Source organism: Harpia harpyja, chromosome 20, assembly GCF_026419915.1.
Source record: "Harpia harpyja isolate bHarHar1 chromosome 20, bHarHar1 primary haplotype, whole genome shotgun sequence".
In the NCBI taxonomy this organism is placed as follows: Eukaryota; Metazoa; Chordata; class Aves; order Accipitriformes; family Accipitridae; genus Harpia; species Harpia harpyja.
Window position 1 is genome coordinate 222,316 of NC_068959.1, and position 17,073 is coordinate 239,388.

The 17,073-nt window shown below is 41.4% G+C and overlaps 1 protein-coding gene across 5 annotated transcripts in view; it reads right to left on the reverse strand.

Moving 5' to 3' along the window:
* The window catches only part of KDM3B (lysine demethylase 3B), a 72,305-nt gene that overhangs the window by 21,957 nt on the left and 33,275 nt on the right, over positions 1-17,073 (reverse strand). For all 5 annotated transcript variants that reach the window (XR_008239479.1, XM_052816164.1, XM_052816165.1 and 2 more), the window contains 9 exons: positions 15,090-16,335; positions 14,541-14,742; positions 12,997-13,211; positions 11,772-11,924; positions 9,097-9,204; positions 5,589-5,716; positions 4,768-5,047; positions 3,486-3,742; positions 172-438 (listed from right to left, as the gene is read on the reverse strand). Coding sequence is in view for 4 of the 5 variants with exons in the window: in XM_052816164.1 (XP_052672124.1) it covers positions 172-438; positions 3,486-3,742; positions 4,768-5,047; positions 5,589-5,716; positions 9,097-9,204; positions 11,772-11,924; positions 12,997-13,211; positions 14,541-14,742; positions 15,090-16,335 (2,856 nt within the window). In the remaining variant the exon portion in view is untranslated. The remainder of the gene's footprint in view (positions 1-171; positions 439-3,485; positions 3,743-4,767; positions 5,048-5,588; positions 5,717-9,096; positions 9,205-11,771; positions 11,925-12,996; positions 13,212-14,540; positions 14,743-15,089; positions 16,336-17,073) is intronic.

The following is a 17,073-nucleotide window of genomic DNA, read 5'->3' on the forward strand; positions in this document are numbered from 1 at the left end:
GACAGGGCTGCTGTGTCCCCTGTTTATAGCACTACAGCTGAAATCTCCATTCATCATATTCACTCAGGAGCAACTGGCCAATGTTTGAATGGACTTGTCATTAACCAAGGTACAGGTTAAAATTCCAGGATACTTATAAGCAGTAAGGGTTGGCTATTTGTCATCACCCACCTGGCCTTGTTTCCAGCACTCCCTGAAGATTTTCCAGTTGTTTTTGTTGCTAGGATCATGAAGGCAAAGGAGTCTACCATCACACAGCCAAGAGTGGGAAGTGTGTGGATCCAGCACATTTAAGCCCATTACCATTTCCTTCACCTCTCTCTGTGTGTCAGCTAAATTACTAGCTCGTTTTGCAGCGTCAGACGTCTTCTTATTTTCCACCACAGAAGCAATGATATGGTCTAAGAAGTTAGGCAGGCTGGCTTTACCTTTGGCCCCCTAGAAGATGTAAATCCAGAGGTCAGTTTAGTCTTGCAACAGTGTACATATTAATGCATGTCTGCTCTCATTCAGATCTTAGCCACAGACATTCTGCTATCAGAAAAACATGCAACAGTAAATAAATCAGCTCAGAGACAGGCATGCATCCAGTAGGAACAGCTATGGCCCTGTTTTATAATAATAAAGCTTAAAATAACCTGCTACAGGCTATCTAGAAAAATATTACAGCAAACAATCATGGAATAGAAAATTTAAGTGATCTAAACTCTGCTACTTTAATGGTAAAAGTGGTACATATTTTTCCTAACTTCACTAATATCTCAACTCTATTTCCCCGTTTTCCTCATTCCATTACTAAGAAAGTGAATTCATTCCTGGCACAGGTAAGCTGACAAATACAGGAACATTAAATAAACACTGACAGAGAGGAGAAAGTGCTTCCTGTATGTATAATGTTAATAGAACCATTAGTAGACAGCCTCTCTGGTTGTAGCATCCATGCTCCTCAAGGGATGTTTAAAATTCAGAAGAGATTAATGACACAATCTTAAATTGTGTTCTTAACTTAAAAAAAAAAAAAATCCTGCCTATAGGCCTTACCTATAGCAAGATACTTCAGAAACTAAATATATTTCATATATTCAACAGAAGATAAACACTAACTGGATCGTTATTCACAAGACATCTATGGGAGGGAGCAGGGGTGTGACAGATTTCTGGCAGCAAAGAGCTTCTTGTTCTAGCCAAAAAACCCCTGCCAACCCTCCCCCCCCCAAGAAAACCCCCTCAAAACCAGGGACTGGAAGCTGACTGAACAGTAACAGCTAAAAAATATTACTGGAACAATTTTGCCATCTTCTTTAAAACTAAAGTTCAATAGACAGAAAATTTACCATATGCAGAGGTATCAATGTAAAACATAACACTATTCATAACTGAAGATGTTCACTCAGTAAAAAATATCCATGGAATTATAGAAGAGTCTAGGTCAAAAGGAAGACATAGAGATCATTTGGTATAACTTTCTGTTGAAATCAGGTTAAGTTACCCTGGGCTGGATCAAGCTAAACCTTAACTTCTCAGGGAAGGAGATTACATCACTTCTCTGGGCAGCCTATTCCACCGCTTGAACGTAAAGTGAGAATTTTTTCTTATATCCAGATAGAATTTCTCCTGAAGCAACTTGTGTCCATTGCCTCTTACCGTGCATCCTTGTGAAAGGAGTACCGCCATATTCTCTAAGACTACCTTTTAGATACGGTAATATTGATCAGATCCCCAAAGCATTCTCTTCTCTAGGATGAAGAGAACCAGTTTCTTCAACCTTTCTTCATGTGTCAAGCTCTCCAATGTTTTAATCATTCTTCATGGCCCTTCACTGGACCTCCAATTTTTCAGTGTCATTCTTCAACTGGGGAGACCAAAACTGGAAACAGCATTCCAGGTGTGGCGTAGTAAGTGCTGAGTGGAATAATCACATTCCTTGGTGTTCTCCAGCTGTATATGCTTCCTGATGCAGCTCAGGACAGTTCGCCTTCGCAGCTGCAAGGGCACAATGCTGACTCATGTTCAGCATGCTGTCCCCTAGGGCCCTGGGCTCCTTTCAGAAGGGTTACACCCCTGCTAGTCAGACCCCGGCCTGTACTGCTGCTTGGGATTATATTAGTTTTCTACAGCCTGTCTTATGCAAGTAAGACCAGATCATAACATCATCCACTTATGACGGTCTTAAAAATGTACCTTTACGCTGACTCTCTAGAGGCCATGAAATAGATAATATGCAGTTTAACTACTACAGTCAATGCTAACTACTCTTCACAATGGAATGGCAATGTTCCAGAAACACCAAGATGATTCTCTTCATGAGCAGCAGTCTATTATTCCTCACAATTTGACTGACACAACTGCTGTTTCTCAGGTACATTTTGTTCATATACATTCTATATGAAGCATCCAGGCATTCAAGTGGGGGATTGGACTAGAGTTCCCCACAAGTTCTTTCAAATCTAAATTACTCTGTGAAGACCAGAAGCCAAGAAAGTGAAAAAAGACATTACACAATAGATCTTATTCAATGTTGTCAGAAAATGCATAGAGTTGCAGCGACAGGGATACAAGTTGAGACAGGCCCTCTGAAGTCTTGAAGGAATAACCTGCTTTAAAACAAGTGATCACAATTTCTTTGCCTGTACTCAGTGATGAGAGCGGGTGGGGGGTGGAAGTATTATTGGATTCACTTTCCTGTAGCAGTGACATATTTTCCCATATAGCCATACAGTTCCCTCTACCAAAACCAAACAACGTGAACTGTTATTAAGGTTCCATCCTTCCAGCCTGACATGGAGGAAAAAAAAAATTCTGCTATGAGACAAGCCATTTCATCATCTTCCTCATTCTATCTGCCTAAGCTTTTAAAGTATTCTCCAAGAAGAGCTAAGCCTTGATAAATTCCACAGAATCTATCCTTCTGTTAAAATAAATGCTTTTAACATTTAATTCAAATACCATTGATTTGTTCAGGTTTTTTTAAGGTTATTTCCTCCAAAACAGATTAAAGAGAAACAAAGTATGCTTATTCCAGAATAAGCATCCAGAAATAGCAACTACACCCTAAATTCATATTCTATCCTAAATGCGTTTCAAGTATACCTAAGTTGTTTTAAGAAACTGGTTTGCTCATAGGTTTTTGTCTTTTTTCTGTGGTACGCTCTTGCAATATTTTGAGATGTAGAATTTAAAGTGAGCTTTTATAGCGGTGCTGATTATCAATTAAACAGTTTAAAGGCTATATTTAACTCACTCTCTTGGTCTCTTGCTAGGAATAGCTTCTCCACAGCAGCAAGTAAATCAAATGACAAACTACCAATTAGCATCAAAATTCTCTAAAACTTTTGTTTTGTGGGGTGGTGAGTTTTGGTGAGATATTGCATTTGTTTCAACACTTAAGCATAAGATACTATAAAAACATTTAGATGAAAACTGTTAGATCATCATGAAGTTCTTCCCTAGGACAGATATCATTGAAGGAATAAAAAATTATTTACCGTAGAAGCTGCAGAAAAGACCGGAGGAAAGGGGATTCCTGTGTCTAATGGGACCTGAGGAAGTTTTCCTGGCCCTGTGTGTAGCAGATCTCTGAGGCTGGAGCCTTCAGCTTTGTTGCTAGATGTCACTGGGCCCAACAAGAGGCTATTAAACAGCTTTGGGGTTAGTGGGGAAACCTTTGTACTGGTGTTGAAGGAATCCAATCCAAAGGGTGAATGGGATTCTTTATTAAGCACTGACCTCAGTGATCCTGATTCTGCAAGATAAATATCAACATTGGGGAAAATAAGAAAAAAAAAAAAGGGAAAAAAGAAAAGAAAAAAGGCAAAGTTTAAATGATCACAAAGTTCTCTGAAATTATTTGCTCTTGCATTAAACAGGATATTGACAAAATCTTGTGGTAAAGGTAAATTATCACTGCAACAGTGAATGAGGCACCTCAAAGATAATCAAAGACACCATATACTTCAGATAGGTTTTACCCTTTGTATGCCATTAAGGTTTTGAACATCACAGTAGATCTGATCTGAAAGTGCTTGATACCCATGAAACCACAACTTTGTAATACGCTCAATTAAAAAACATTTCCTTGACTTTCCAAATTAATGTTTCGATATGAAATATTTCAAATTTTAATTGTAGTCGAAATATTACAGTCACTAAACCCTGCAAAAGTAGCGAAAGAGTCATCAACATTTAATATTGTCATATAAAGTAGTTCTTGCTAGATATATGGACAGGAATAAATCCTCTGTTAGTCATGCTACATCCGACAACTGGGACGTGCATTCTGTAAACAGTTATTTCATATCGAGAATCACACTCAAACTACTGAGTATTAAAGAAGTTCTAAGCTTTCATCTGACCCTCCAAGTGGACTCTCCTCTCTCAAATCCTTGGAAATGCACTCTTCACATAGCACACAAAACAGCTTTATTTACTTCAATAGTTATAAAGTGACAAAGCTGCATCTGAAATTAATTACTACCATTTTACATCAGGATACCAGCTGCTTATTACTTAGAAAATAAATAAATGAACTGGCACTGAAATAAACTGGGAGTGACAAGACAGTATTTTTATCTTCAGCTGTATCATCATCTTTCCAGCTTTAAGTATTCCTAAGCCTGTAAAAGAAAACTGGTTCTAAGAGGCAAAGGAAGAAAAATGACCATGTTCTTTCCTGTTTAGGGCTAGGCACTCTCACAAAGAATAGCAACCAAGCAGTAGGTTATCATTTATCTTTTAATTCCAACCCCAGAGGGCATGTCTTCTGCTCACCTTTTGTTTCTTCTTTTGCTTTTTGCGTTGCTAAATCTGCAAGCCAGTGTAAGGCTGACGATGGAGCTGTTTCCGGACAAAGTGATCTGTTAGTCTTTATTTCACCAGTGTTATTGGTTGGTAACATCTCTGTTTTTGCAGATTCTTCTATCCTACTATCAGTTACTTCAGATTTTGGAACAGTGTCCATTTCTAGTTGCCCCACTCCTGCTGTCCCTGCTCCAGTGGAAAAGGTGCTCTCATTTCCAGACACTGATGCACTAGGACTTACAGACGGAAGCTAAAACAAAAACGTAAACAACTGCTAAATGTTGAATAAAGGGAAGAGTCCAACTTGGGAGACATTTTAGTTATCCAATGCATTGGGTTTTGTTTGTTCATTTGCTTTAAGCGCACAGTAGAGTTCCTTTATGCTTAACACAAACCCAAGCTTTTCTACTTTTTTTACAGGAGGCCTTCTTGTGCGAACAGTAACAGAACCGCTCTACATTCAGTGTAACATTCAGGAACCTTAACAAAATAAATACACATGTTGCAAGCTACTCATAGTGGTTTGTTTTAAGATACAGCATCAATATGAATGGCTTCCTACCCAGCTTCTACATAAGAGTATTAGCCCAAATATCCACTTGGTAAATAACAGTTGCAGCACACATCCTCGAAAATGTCCCAGAAGATTTTTGCTAAGCTAAAACACTCAGAATACATATGGAGAAAATAAAGTTTGTGTTTCACAATAGATTAGTCTAAAGGATCTAATGTTTTAATAGATCTTAAAAATGTAATGTCAAACAAGGTAATTTCAGCCTCAGATTACATACCTGTGATATTCCATTAGTGACAGCTGGTCTCAACACTGATTTGTTCTGCCGGTTAATACATGGACAATTGGCTTTAATACCCCATTTGCCTCGTGCTGCATGAACCATGTCTCCAATATTGTAAAGCGCTTGAAATAAAGTTAAAATCTTTTAATATCACATGTAAAGAAATCTAAAAACAAGGCCTTAACTATAATATATATTCAGAGGGGTGGGGTTTTTTTAGTATTACTGCTAAGTATCTTTAGGATCACATACTATAACAAGACACTTGTCTCTTAATAGTGTGGAGAACTGTGTTAACACTAGACTCACGATGTCACTGAGAGGCTGTCAAGCCTGGCAAATCCTACAGGTTATCATCTGCTCCTACTATTCCATGTAGGGTCCAATGATACTGCAATGAGACAACTTCGAACCATCAAGAGAGACTATATAACCCTTGGAGCAATGTTAAAAGGATCTGGAGCACAGGTGGCATTCTCCTCTATCCTCCCAGTAAGAGGAAGGAGGTAATGAATTGAACAGGTGAATGCCTGGCTGCACGGCCAGTGCCATACTCAAGATTTTGGCTTCTATGATCACGTATCTACCCTTGAGAAGCCAGGTCTCTTGGGAGCTGATGGGATTCACCTGCCCAAGCAGGGCCAGAGAGTCTTTGCCAACAAGTCAGCCAGACTTACATGGAGAGATTTAAACTAGATTTAGTGGGGAAAGGGGATGGAGATTTAAGCAACAGAGAAAAGCCAGGGGCTGCTGATGTATTAGGAACCAACAGGGAAACACCTACGAAATGCCTCAAAGGAATTTGGGCACATTCCTCTCAAGAGGTGACAAGGTTGATAGCCCAGCTGAAGTGCCTCTATGTACCAACGCATTCAGCATGGGTAACTATAGCAGGAGGAGCTGGAAATCATTGTGCAAGTAAAAAGCTACAATTGGATGAATCGCACAACTGGAGCACTGTGGGGGGTTGCTCTCTGCGTAAAAGAACGGGTTGACTGCACAGAGCTATCCTTGAAAAAACAGTGATGAGCAGGTTGAGAGCTTATGGGTAAAAACTAGGGGCCAAGTCAACAAAAGAAACCTCACTGTTCATGTTTACTACAGGCCACCCAACCAAGGGAAGCCTGTTGACAAAGCGTTCTTACTTCAACTACAGGAAGCACGATGCTCACAGGCTCTGAACTTGATGGGGAAATTCAATCACCTTGACACCTGCTGGGTAAGCAGCACAGCAAGCTGTAAACAGTCAAGGAGACTTTTGGAGTGTGTTGAGGATAATTTCTTAATCCAGGAGACAGACAGCCCGACCAGAGACGCATTACTGGACATGATGTTCACCAACACAGAAGAACTAATCAGAGATGTTAAGATCAGTGGCAGGCTGGGCCGCAGTGGTTGTGCCCTGTACGAATTCACAATCTTGAGGGATATGAGCCAGGTGAACAGTAGAGTTCAGGACACTGAATTTTAGGAGAGCAAACTTTCAGTTGCTTAAGGAATTAGCGTACGGCCCCCCTACCCCAGGAAACTGCCCTCAAGGACAAAAGGAGCCGAAGAGAGCTTGCGGCTCTTTAAGAACGTTTTTCTTAGAGTGCAAGAGCTTTTAATTCCCACATGTAAAGAGTCAAGCAAGGAAGGCAGGAGAACAGCATGCGTCAGTAAGGACCTCCTAGTCAAATTAAAATGTGCAGTCAGGCACAGTCCCCAGTAACTGGAAAAAGGGAAACATCACACCCAGTTTTAAAAAGGGCAAAAAAGGAGGACCCTGGGAACTACTGACAGTCAGCCTCACCACAGTGCCCAGTAAGATCATGGAGCAGATTCTCCTGGAAGACACGTTGAAACATATGGAAGACAGGGAGGTGATTAGAGACAGCCAACACAGCTTCACCAAGGGCAAATTATGCCTGACTAATCTAGTGGCCTTCTTCAGTGGAGAGACTGCATCACTGGACATAGGAAGAACCACAGATGTCACCTACCTAGACTTCTGTAAGGCCTTCAATACAGTCCCCCAGAACATTCTTGCAGCTAAATTGGAGAGATATGGTTTTGATGGATGGACTATTCAATGGATAAGGAACTGGCTGGATGGCCGTGTCCAAAGAGTTACAGTCAACGGCTCTATGCCCAAATGGAGATCGTTAACAACCGGTACCCCTCAGGGGTCCATACTGGGACAGGTACTCTTCAGTTTCTTTATTAATAACATAGGCAGCGGAATCGAGTGCACCCTCAGCAGGTTTGCAGATGACACCAAGCTGAGTTGTGTCTAGCAGTTGATATGCTGGAGGGAAGGGATGCCATCTAGCAGGACCTTGACAGGCCTAAGGAGTGGGCCCACATGAACCTCATGATGTTCAACAAGGCCAAGTACAAGGTCCTGCACCTGGCCTGGGACAACCCCTAATATCAATACAGGCCAGGGAGTGAACAGATTGAGAGCAGTCCTGCGGAAAAGGACTTGGGAATACTGGTAGATGAAAAATTAGATATGAACCAGCAATGTGCACCTGCAGCCCAGAAAGCCATATCGTATCCTGGGCTGCATAAGAAGAAGCCTGGCCAGCAGGTTGAGAGAGGCGATTCTTCCCCTCTGCTCTACCCCACCTGGCGTCCTGCATCCAGCTCTGGGGTGCCCAGGACAAGACAGACATGGACCTGTTGGAGCAGGTCCAGAGGAGGGCCGTGAAAATGACGCGACGCCTCTCTCCTATGGCACCTCTCCTACGAAGAAAGGCTGAGACAGTTGGGGTTGTTCAGCCTGGAGAAGAGAAGGCTCTGGGGAGACCTTACTGTGGCCTTTCAATATATAAAGGGGGATCATAAGAAAGACAGAGAACAACTCTTTACCAGGGCCTGCAGTGACAGGAAAAGGGGCAGCGGTTTTAAACTGAAAGAGGGTAGGTTTAGACTGGACATAAGGAAGAAATTTTTTACGATGAGGGTGGTGAGACACTGGAACAGGTTGCCCGGAGGAGTTGTGGATGCCCCCTCGCTGGAAGTGTCCAAGGTCAGGTTGGATGGGGCTTTGAGCAGCCTGGTCTGGTGAAAGATGTCCCTGCCCATGGCAGGGGGGTTCGACTAGATCATCTTTAAAGGTCCCTTACAACCCAAACTTTTCTATGATTCTATAATTTTTAGGACTAGTTATGTAAACAGTCAAGTAAATTGTCAGTACTGACTATTTACTTTCCCTCCCCCCAACAGAAAAGATGATGATCTTTCTTGCAAGTTCACCAAATTTACTGATACAACTAAACAGCTGAGCACAAGAAGTCACAGCTAGTATCAGGAGGCTGTTCACTTCAAACCCACAGCTTGATCTTCCTTGGATTACCTTCCCTTCAAACCTTCCGCTACAGCAAGTGAAAGTCTCCTCTAAATCCATGCTAGAAAAGGTACCAGCTAGAACACTGACCATCTTAGTATTTTCTTCCACTTGCTTGCCCAGAATCGAGACAAAATTTGGAATTTTTTCCTTTCGGGTTTCAAGCATTACCTGTACCAGGAATGATCTGTGTCGGCATAAGATTCTCTGGTTCATGAGACTGACCCTTTGCACACTTCAGCCACGAGAAGACTTCCTCATCACCAATCTCCTCTGTCTCTGGAATAAAGACAAAAAAAGTAAAGTTTTCTACAAAAATCACTAAAACTTTAGAATACAGAATATTGCTGCATCAACATTGTTTCTTTAGATTCTTTACAGTGCAGGAGGCTAACCTGCAGATGATCTCAGAAATAAAATATAAATACAGACCATCAGAACAGAATCTACAGCAACTTCTTTGCTTCTTTGGATTCTAAAACTACCACAGTCATTTTCCCTTCATCTCTAGCAGCTTGTTATTTTCAATCACCTAAAAATCTTGGCTTCTAGCCTCAATTTTTCCTCAATTTTTAATTATCATACTCTTGTCCTCATTACACTTTCTTAAGTTATAGGGTAATTCTAGCTTCTCTTGTCATCATCTCCCAAGCTTTTTCAACAAAATATCTGCAGATCAGTTCCAGGAAGAGGAAACTAAGCTCTCCTGTGAGCATATCTACTTAAAAAGCTAGCAAGTAGCAGACTAATAGTTTGAAAAGTAGTCTGACAAATTTATAATTCTTTAGATTTTAAGCCAAGTTGGGCCTACAAATATGTAGCTGCATAAACTGCACGCCATTCTCTTCCTTTAAAAAGGTAGGGGGGAAAGTTGAGTGGGGTAGAATATGAGAAGTATCATATAAAACTTCATTTCAGAGTCCTTTAGACTTGGTATCTGCATAAGTTGTTTTTACGGCACAAAGTTCAGAAGCCTCTTGAGGCAAGTAATTGTATTTAAGTAATGCCTTGGTTCTACATTTTGGTCCATTCCAAAATTTCAGACTTGATTAATAAATCAGAATTACAATACTGTTTTCAGGAAGGAATCATTGATAGGCAACACACGCGCGCACAGCCCCCCCCCGCTATCATTAGACATTGTAAAATATCAATCTTTTCAATGTTGACCTCCCTCTGTACACCACTGAGTAAAAAATTCTCCTATGCCCAGGACACCTTTTCATTTTCACCTGGCATGGGTAAGGTTATCGTATTTATTTCCTTGACGTGAGAAGAAGAGGGGTTAAGCGACTATTGCCCTTAAATCGTGGACATCTTTATACCACATTCTGTCAGTGATATATTCAGTCCCAAATGCTTTTTCCAAACATGTACAGTGCCAGATACAAGAAATTCTATTCTACTTACTTTCAACTATTTCTACTGTACCCTGGTTAACCACACCTTAAAGATTGTTATGCTCTCTTCTGGTGTCTTCTGGCAGTAATTTCATATGCTTCATTATTATACTGGGTCTGGCTGGGATGTAGTTACTTTTATTCATAGCAGCCTGTGTGGTGCTGTGTTTTAGACTTGTGACCAAAACAATGCCGATAACACACTAATATTTTAGTTGTTGCTGAACAGTTTTTGCACAGTGTCCAGGTCTTCTCTGTTTCTCACTCTACCCACCCCCCCTTCCCGAGTGAATAGATTTGGGGGTGCACAAGAGGTTGGGACGGAACACCACCAGGCATACGAACCAAACTAAGCAAAGGGATGTCCATGCCATACAATATCACACTCAGCAATAAAAACAGAGAGGAGGGAGTTAAGGGGGTTAGCCATCTTTTGCTTGGGAAACTGCTGGGCAACAAACGGTCTGCCTCTGGGAGGTGGTGAGTGATTGCCTTTGCATCACTTCCTTTGTTTTCTTTTCTTTTTCTATTTCTCCTTTGTTTATTAAACTATTTTTATTGTGACCCACAGGTTTTCCTTCTTTTACTCTTCCTCCTTCCTCAGTCCCAGTGCCATGGGGGAGTGAGCAAGTGGTTGCATGGTGCTTAGCTGCCTACTGCGGCTAACCCACAACAACGATATAAAAATAGGGGACTTCGCATTTTAAAAAACCCACTGCTTTTATAATCCATTCAGTGTTCTCTGGCACCTTTACCCATAATGAACAGAGAGCAGTACTCACAGTTATTAACATCCAGCATTTTGTACATCTGCTCCATATAATAATGTAACTGTCACTAATAGCCTTACAGTTATTAAGATTGTCCATTGTCAGCACCCACGCTACCAAAGCGGTCTCAATACAGTAAAACACACAAAAAAGCAACCAGGTATTCACTTTTGTAAACACAGTGTGCCTCTATTTGTTAGAAACTGAACTTACTGAACTTTTTCCTGAATTACAAACCTTAGTGCATCAAGGAATCAAAAAATGAAGAAAACTTTCCAATCTAACTCCTTGTTACAGAAAGGAGTTCTCTGCAACATCTGCTTAGTAGTTCATCTTGTGACAGTTCTAAACTGAAATATTACTTAATTTTTCTTTTATACTCTGAGGAAAAGATGGAACTATACAGTAGTCTGTCTCAGTACACAGCCTACACCTGCTGATGTTGTAATTTTAATAACCAAATTCTAAACAAATAGATAAAACACAGGTATCTAAGGAAATGAAGAATGGAACAGCAGCATGTAAGACAGTAGTGCCAAAGTTCTAAACCTCCAGCCTCCCAAGCTGATACTCACTAACTCTCCCACAAAACCTTCAGCAACTTCCCAGAAACTATCCCCACTGAAAGCCAACCAGTTTGAAGATTACAGTGGGGGAAAAAAAATCCAGTACTCACCGCTACGTGGACGATTCTTCCTCAGCCGGTAACAGTCCAGACAGACCCCAAAACCACACTTGCGACAAACCCAATGAATATTGAAGAGTGTTGTCTCACATACATCACACATTTCCCTCACGCCACGTACTGCTCGCTTCCATGCCACTTTCTCTGTAAAGAGAAGGAACATTAGGAATTACTGCTTTGACATCTTGCATTTCTCCCACCTAATTGCAGAGTATCACAGTAACACTGATAAAGAAACAATTCACAGAAACATGACTTGAGGGCAGAGCATAGAAACACATACTGTTTACATCCATAGACACATTCTTTGAGTTGCTAGTCTTGTGACACTATTAAAATCCCCATTTCTAAGAGCGGGTAAGGTCAAGTCACAAAATGCACACACTACAAGGAAATGGAGCACCTTACAGAGTTCTATAGTACCTGAATTTCAAGGAGCACTTCTAGAACTTACAGAAAAACTACAAAATTTCTGTGCGTTTTATGAACAAATAACATGAACTTATAAAACTATAAAGAACGCGTATTTAGTTTTACTAATTGGAGGCCTGTCAGCTCTTCAGATTCTAAACCAACACGTTGGCTGAGGAAGGGGAAGTCCTCTCCAAATGGCTGCCCTTGTACATTCCAGAAGCTAAAGGGAAAAAATCAGATAGTCAGAGCTATCCATGTGATAGGCTGAACTGGATACCTTTAGATAATTTTTTCTAGACGCACTCCCCTTCTAGGGGCAATGCTGGCAACTAGTTGCTCAGCTGAGTCCTTGCAGGCTGAACGCAGGTACTACTCCCTCCCTAGAAAACCCTGAGCTTTTATGTGATGCCCCTAGAGTATAACAGGATAGGAACACGTACGAAAAGCTGCTCATTAAAGCATAGCTGGTAAGCGTGATAAGTGTTCTGGACTTATTTCTATTTTCTTAGGAGCACAAGTCAGCTGATTTCTGCATATATTTATTGAAAAATAATTTAACGATGTCTGGGAAAGTTATCATTAGCTTCCTTGGTAGTAATGTTGCACTGATCCAAAAGAAAAATCCCAAATGCTGGTCCCACAATTACACACACCCCAAAGAAGTGAATATAGCCTTCTCTTTGGAAGAAAGGGAGAAGCATTTTAACAAGAAATTATATTACACTTTCAACTCTATTCCACTGCATTGTACACACATTACACAGAGAAGATGGACAAAAAACACGTCAAAAGCCCAGCTTACGATGTGGCTCCACCATCATCATTGCCTCCTTCTCTGACATAACAAGCTGGCAGAACTGATCCCCCACATTGGCAAGGATATATTTGGAAGTTTCCAGATCGATCCCCTCTGCAGGGGAGGAGGAAGGAATCCATAGGCTCATGGCATCAGGGTCACTCTGTTGTGGGTTCAAGAAACCCTCTACTCGTAGAATACCTTTCCGGGTAAATATCAGCCTGCCGAAAACAGGATGGAGTAATTGAGAAACTGCTCAACCACCTTTAACTTATAATGCCATACACTATGTCAGAATATAAACCCAGAAAGGGGAAAATAGGCTTGAGCTGGAGTGCTATATTCTACAGCCAGTACAACTATTATGCAAATCCAGGTAACGCAGAGAATAAGGTACACAAAGGCAATGGCCGCAAAACCCACTGGAATGAATCCCCAGGTCCCACAAGCATTGGTGGGAAATTCCACATACAGGAAATTGCTACAACTTGGTAAGTCATATTTCTCTATACTATTAATAGAAAGAGGTGACAAAATTTGGGCTGCTGCATGATGCTGCTTGTAAAAATTCTGCACGTTTCTCATTCTCTACTTTAATTCAGGAGGAAGTTATTTCCCAACTTTTGGGAAACCAATATTTCAGTTCTGGCTAGGGCCGCTAGCACTTGGCAACTGTTCTAACAGTTCACATTTCAAGACATATATAAATCCTTATCGTACCTACTATTCTTGCCACTGCTCTCCACAGAGATGAGTCACTACTGTTTTATCAGTAGCTGTTGACCCTCCTAGTCTTCGTGTGGTAAAAGGAGTAACAACGTAAGTTACAGAACCCTGAATGTCTCCTGCCAGTATTAAAGGTAACTTCATTTTCAAGCAAAAACAAACTTGTCTTTAACCTCAAAGCTAAATTAATTTTTAACAAGTTCAGGAAGAGAAGCAGCTATAATCCTTACTGGATGGGTGGCACATACTAAAAATTCACTTCATCCTTTATATGCCAGAAAGTGAACAAACGTCTTTTTGGAAAAAGATGCACAGCACTTGCTAGAACAGGCAGTTAAGGAAGATGAAGAGAAGTATGACAGGTCAAGGAACAGTAAGATGTGTATGCAACAGAGAGAGAACACAGGCAGTGTTCTACTCCTAAAAATCAGTTCTGTACTCAACAAAACCTAGTCAAACATTAGCCTCATGCTGGCATTGTTTAGTTACTTGTTGACCAAATTAAAATTTTTTCTCTGTTCTGAACTCCTTATGGACGAGGGAGAGAACAGCAGTAAAATTCTACCCAATAAAGCAAATTCAATCTCCTGAGGCGGGACTTGGAGGCTCACTTAGTATCATATAGCTGTATCTTCCAACAGCAGCTCTTCCTGCCCCAGTGAGGGAATTCCAGTCAGGTGATGCAGGGAAATGCAAGACGACACTCAAAATCTTCATTATTGTACCCAAGCACATTAAATAAATAAAACATAATTACTTTTTGCTTGGACATGGTCCAACCTCTGCACATAGACTACATATGAAGGAAGGAAGAATTTGAGCACCTTCGGAAATGGAAGAAGCGACATGCCACAGTTGAGTCATCCTGCTCTTGCTCCTTAAATTTGCGGTACCGCTCCAGACGGCACTCCCGGCACTTGTGCAGATGTGGAGCTACATTGATGCAAGAGCCATCCTGGAGAAAAGGCTCACCTGACTGCTTCAACTTCCTCACCTTACTCATATCTTTCAGCACAGACTGGCCAACTGGGTGAGGCAAAGTAGAAGTGAAAATCCATTAGCTAACAGCAACAGCAAAACATATTTTCAGAGATCTGTATGCTCATACCCATGCAAAACCAGTAAGACTGTTCAAGTCTGCAGCATATCACACTTTTGTCCTGACAAATATATGCTTAAACATTTCTCAAAGTGAACATCTTAATTCACATACAAGAAGCATTAAGGTTGAGCCTTGTAAATATCCTGTGTGCTGCCTACTGAGCATAAATGAGGTTTACACCTGTGGTTAGTTCACATAGTTCATCACACAGGAGATATCCCAGTATCCCACCTCCTTGTGCTTCCAAGACAACGTGCATTCAAGTCATCACCTTTTAAGGGAGCTGTGCGAGGCCGGCCCTTTGGGGCTTGCTTCCCTTTTCCTTTCCCCAGCAGCAATTCAGCATTGCGCTCTGCATTGGGGCCTAGCTTTGCCATCAAGTGGTCTGGGATTCCCTTCATACAAGCCTTGGCCTGCAACTGGTCTTCAGAGTCACTCAAATCTGACAGGTCACTATTGGTACTGGAGTCTGAGTCTTGTTTGGAAGTCAAGCTCCGCTCATCTAGAGAGAACCTTTTCACAGCTTCAAAAGGGGCTTTGTTCTCCTGTGGAAACTCCGCCTGTGAAGAGAAAAAGCCAGGTGGATGTCTGCCAAACACATTAGAAAAAGTTTTCAGAAGAGGATTGTCCTGCTGCCCAGGCCCAACAGCTGGTTTTTCTTCTGTTGGGCTGGAGGAAAGTGTGGGCATCTCAATAGGCTGTGTCAGGTTGCTGGTTGGCGAGCTGGAACGGCCATTCCCTACAGTGGAAGGGCTCTGAACACCAGCAGCAACTGTTGAACCAGGAGCACTGGAGATCATCTTTGAGGAGTCAGTTGTTATAAACAAGGTTTTCTTCTTAGCTAGAGAAGAGTCTGTAGAGGTGAGTGATTCTGGCCAGCCAGAAGAGGCCTTATGACCCACAGGCGTAGAGGGAGTAGAAACCCCTGTCTGAGATGAAGATGCAAAGCCACTGAAAGGACTAAGTTCTGCTTTCTCAGCAAATGCCAGGAAAGGGTTTGAGGGTTCCTCTCTTGATAGCTTTGGGGGCTGTAAAAATAGGTTTTCATGACTATCTGGGGGACGAGTATTCAACAGACTTCGTGAAAAGGCTGGAGTAAGGGTAGGCATAGATTCCACAGGCAGCTTCCGCTCCACAGAACTGCCAGACTGGGCTCCTGGTTTAGTGTCCGCTGAAAGAATTTTACCTTTACAGATCCCAGTACTCACACTCTCTGTACACTGCTTGAATGAGTCCCGACTAGAGGCATCTTCAGTCAAGCTCTCTGAAATGACCGTGAAGTAGTTACTGGAAGGTAGATTTTGGGACATGCATTGAAAAAACAAGTTCTTGGACAGATCAGAATCTTTCTGAGCCTCCTGTCCAGTACTACAGCCAAAAGAAAATCCAGAAGGCTTGCTTTCTGGAGTCACCACTCCATTTGATTGGCTCCTTCCACCCCCAAATACCAAGGACTGGGAAGCACTTGGGAGAGAGACTCCAAATCCAGAAGAAGCCAAAAGTGAATTTCGGGAACTCTGAAACAAAATTAAAAGCATTAGCCTATTAAAGCGTTCTTGTTTGATTCAGCAATACCTTGGTTCATCTAACTGCACAATTAGCAATCTACTATTAGAAACTTCCAGCAGAATTATTTACAATGAAGAAATTTCTTTAAAGATTCTGCTAGACTAATTTTTCCTACCTACAAGCTATTGAAACTAATGAGCTAATGGTGCCCATTACATACTAAAGACACATGGAGAAAATGAACACTTAATGTCTTATCATGCTTTAGAACAAAAGTGAGACACAAGACAAAGTGAACTGATTCACAGAAAAGCAAGTTATTTAAACTGCTGATTGTTTTAATTCAAGTCAGCAAGAAGGGAACCTTAATTGAAACTGCTTTTCAATAACCTCCCATCTTTCACCCTCCCCCAAGATCACCCTGATAAGCTTCTCCTACTTAACCAGCACCCTTGAAATAATTAACTTAGTTTGCAAAGTTAATTAAACAAAGAAAGCCCTCTAGCAGTTAGTGAACAAACTGTTCCTGGTCACAGCAAGCCACGTCTACTGACAGGTAGATAGATGCCTGTGATGTGGTGCCTTGCAGGGGATTACTCAGTAAATGTTAAGCACAAAGGGCTTAATTTTTATGATATTCAAATACTGGAAAGTCTTCTGACTTGCAGATTTCTACTAGACCCGTAACTGTGATATGGAATATTCACTTGCTCTCTTCTCGATTCACACTTACTCAGATTTTCCAA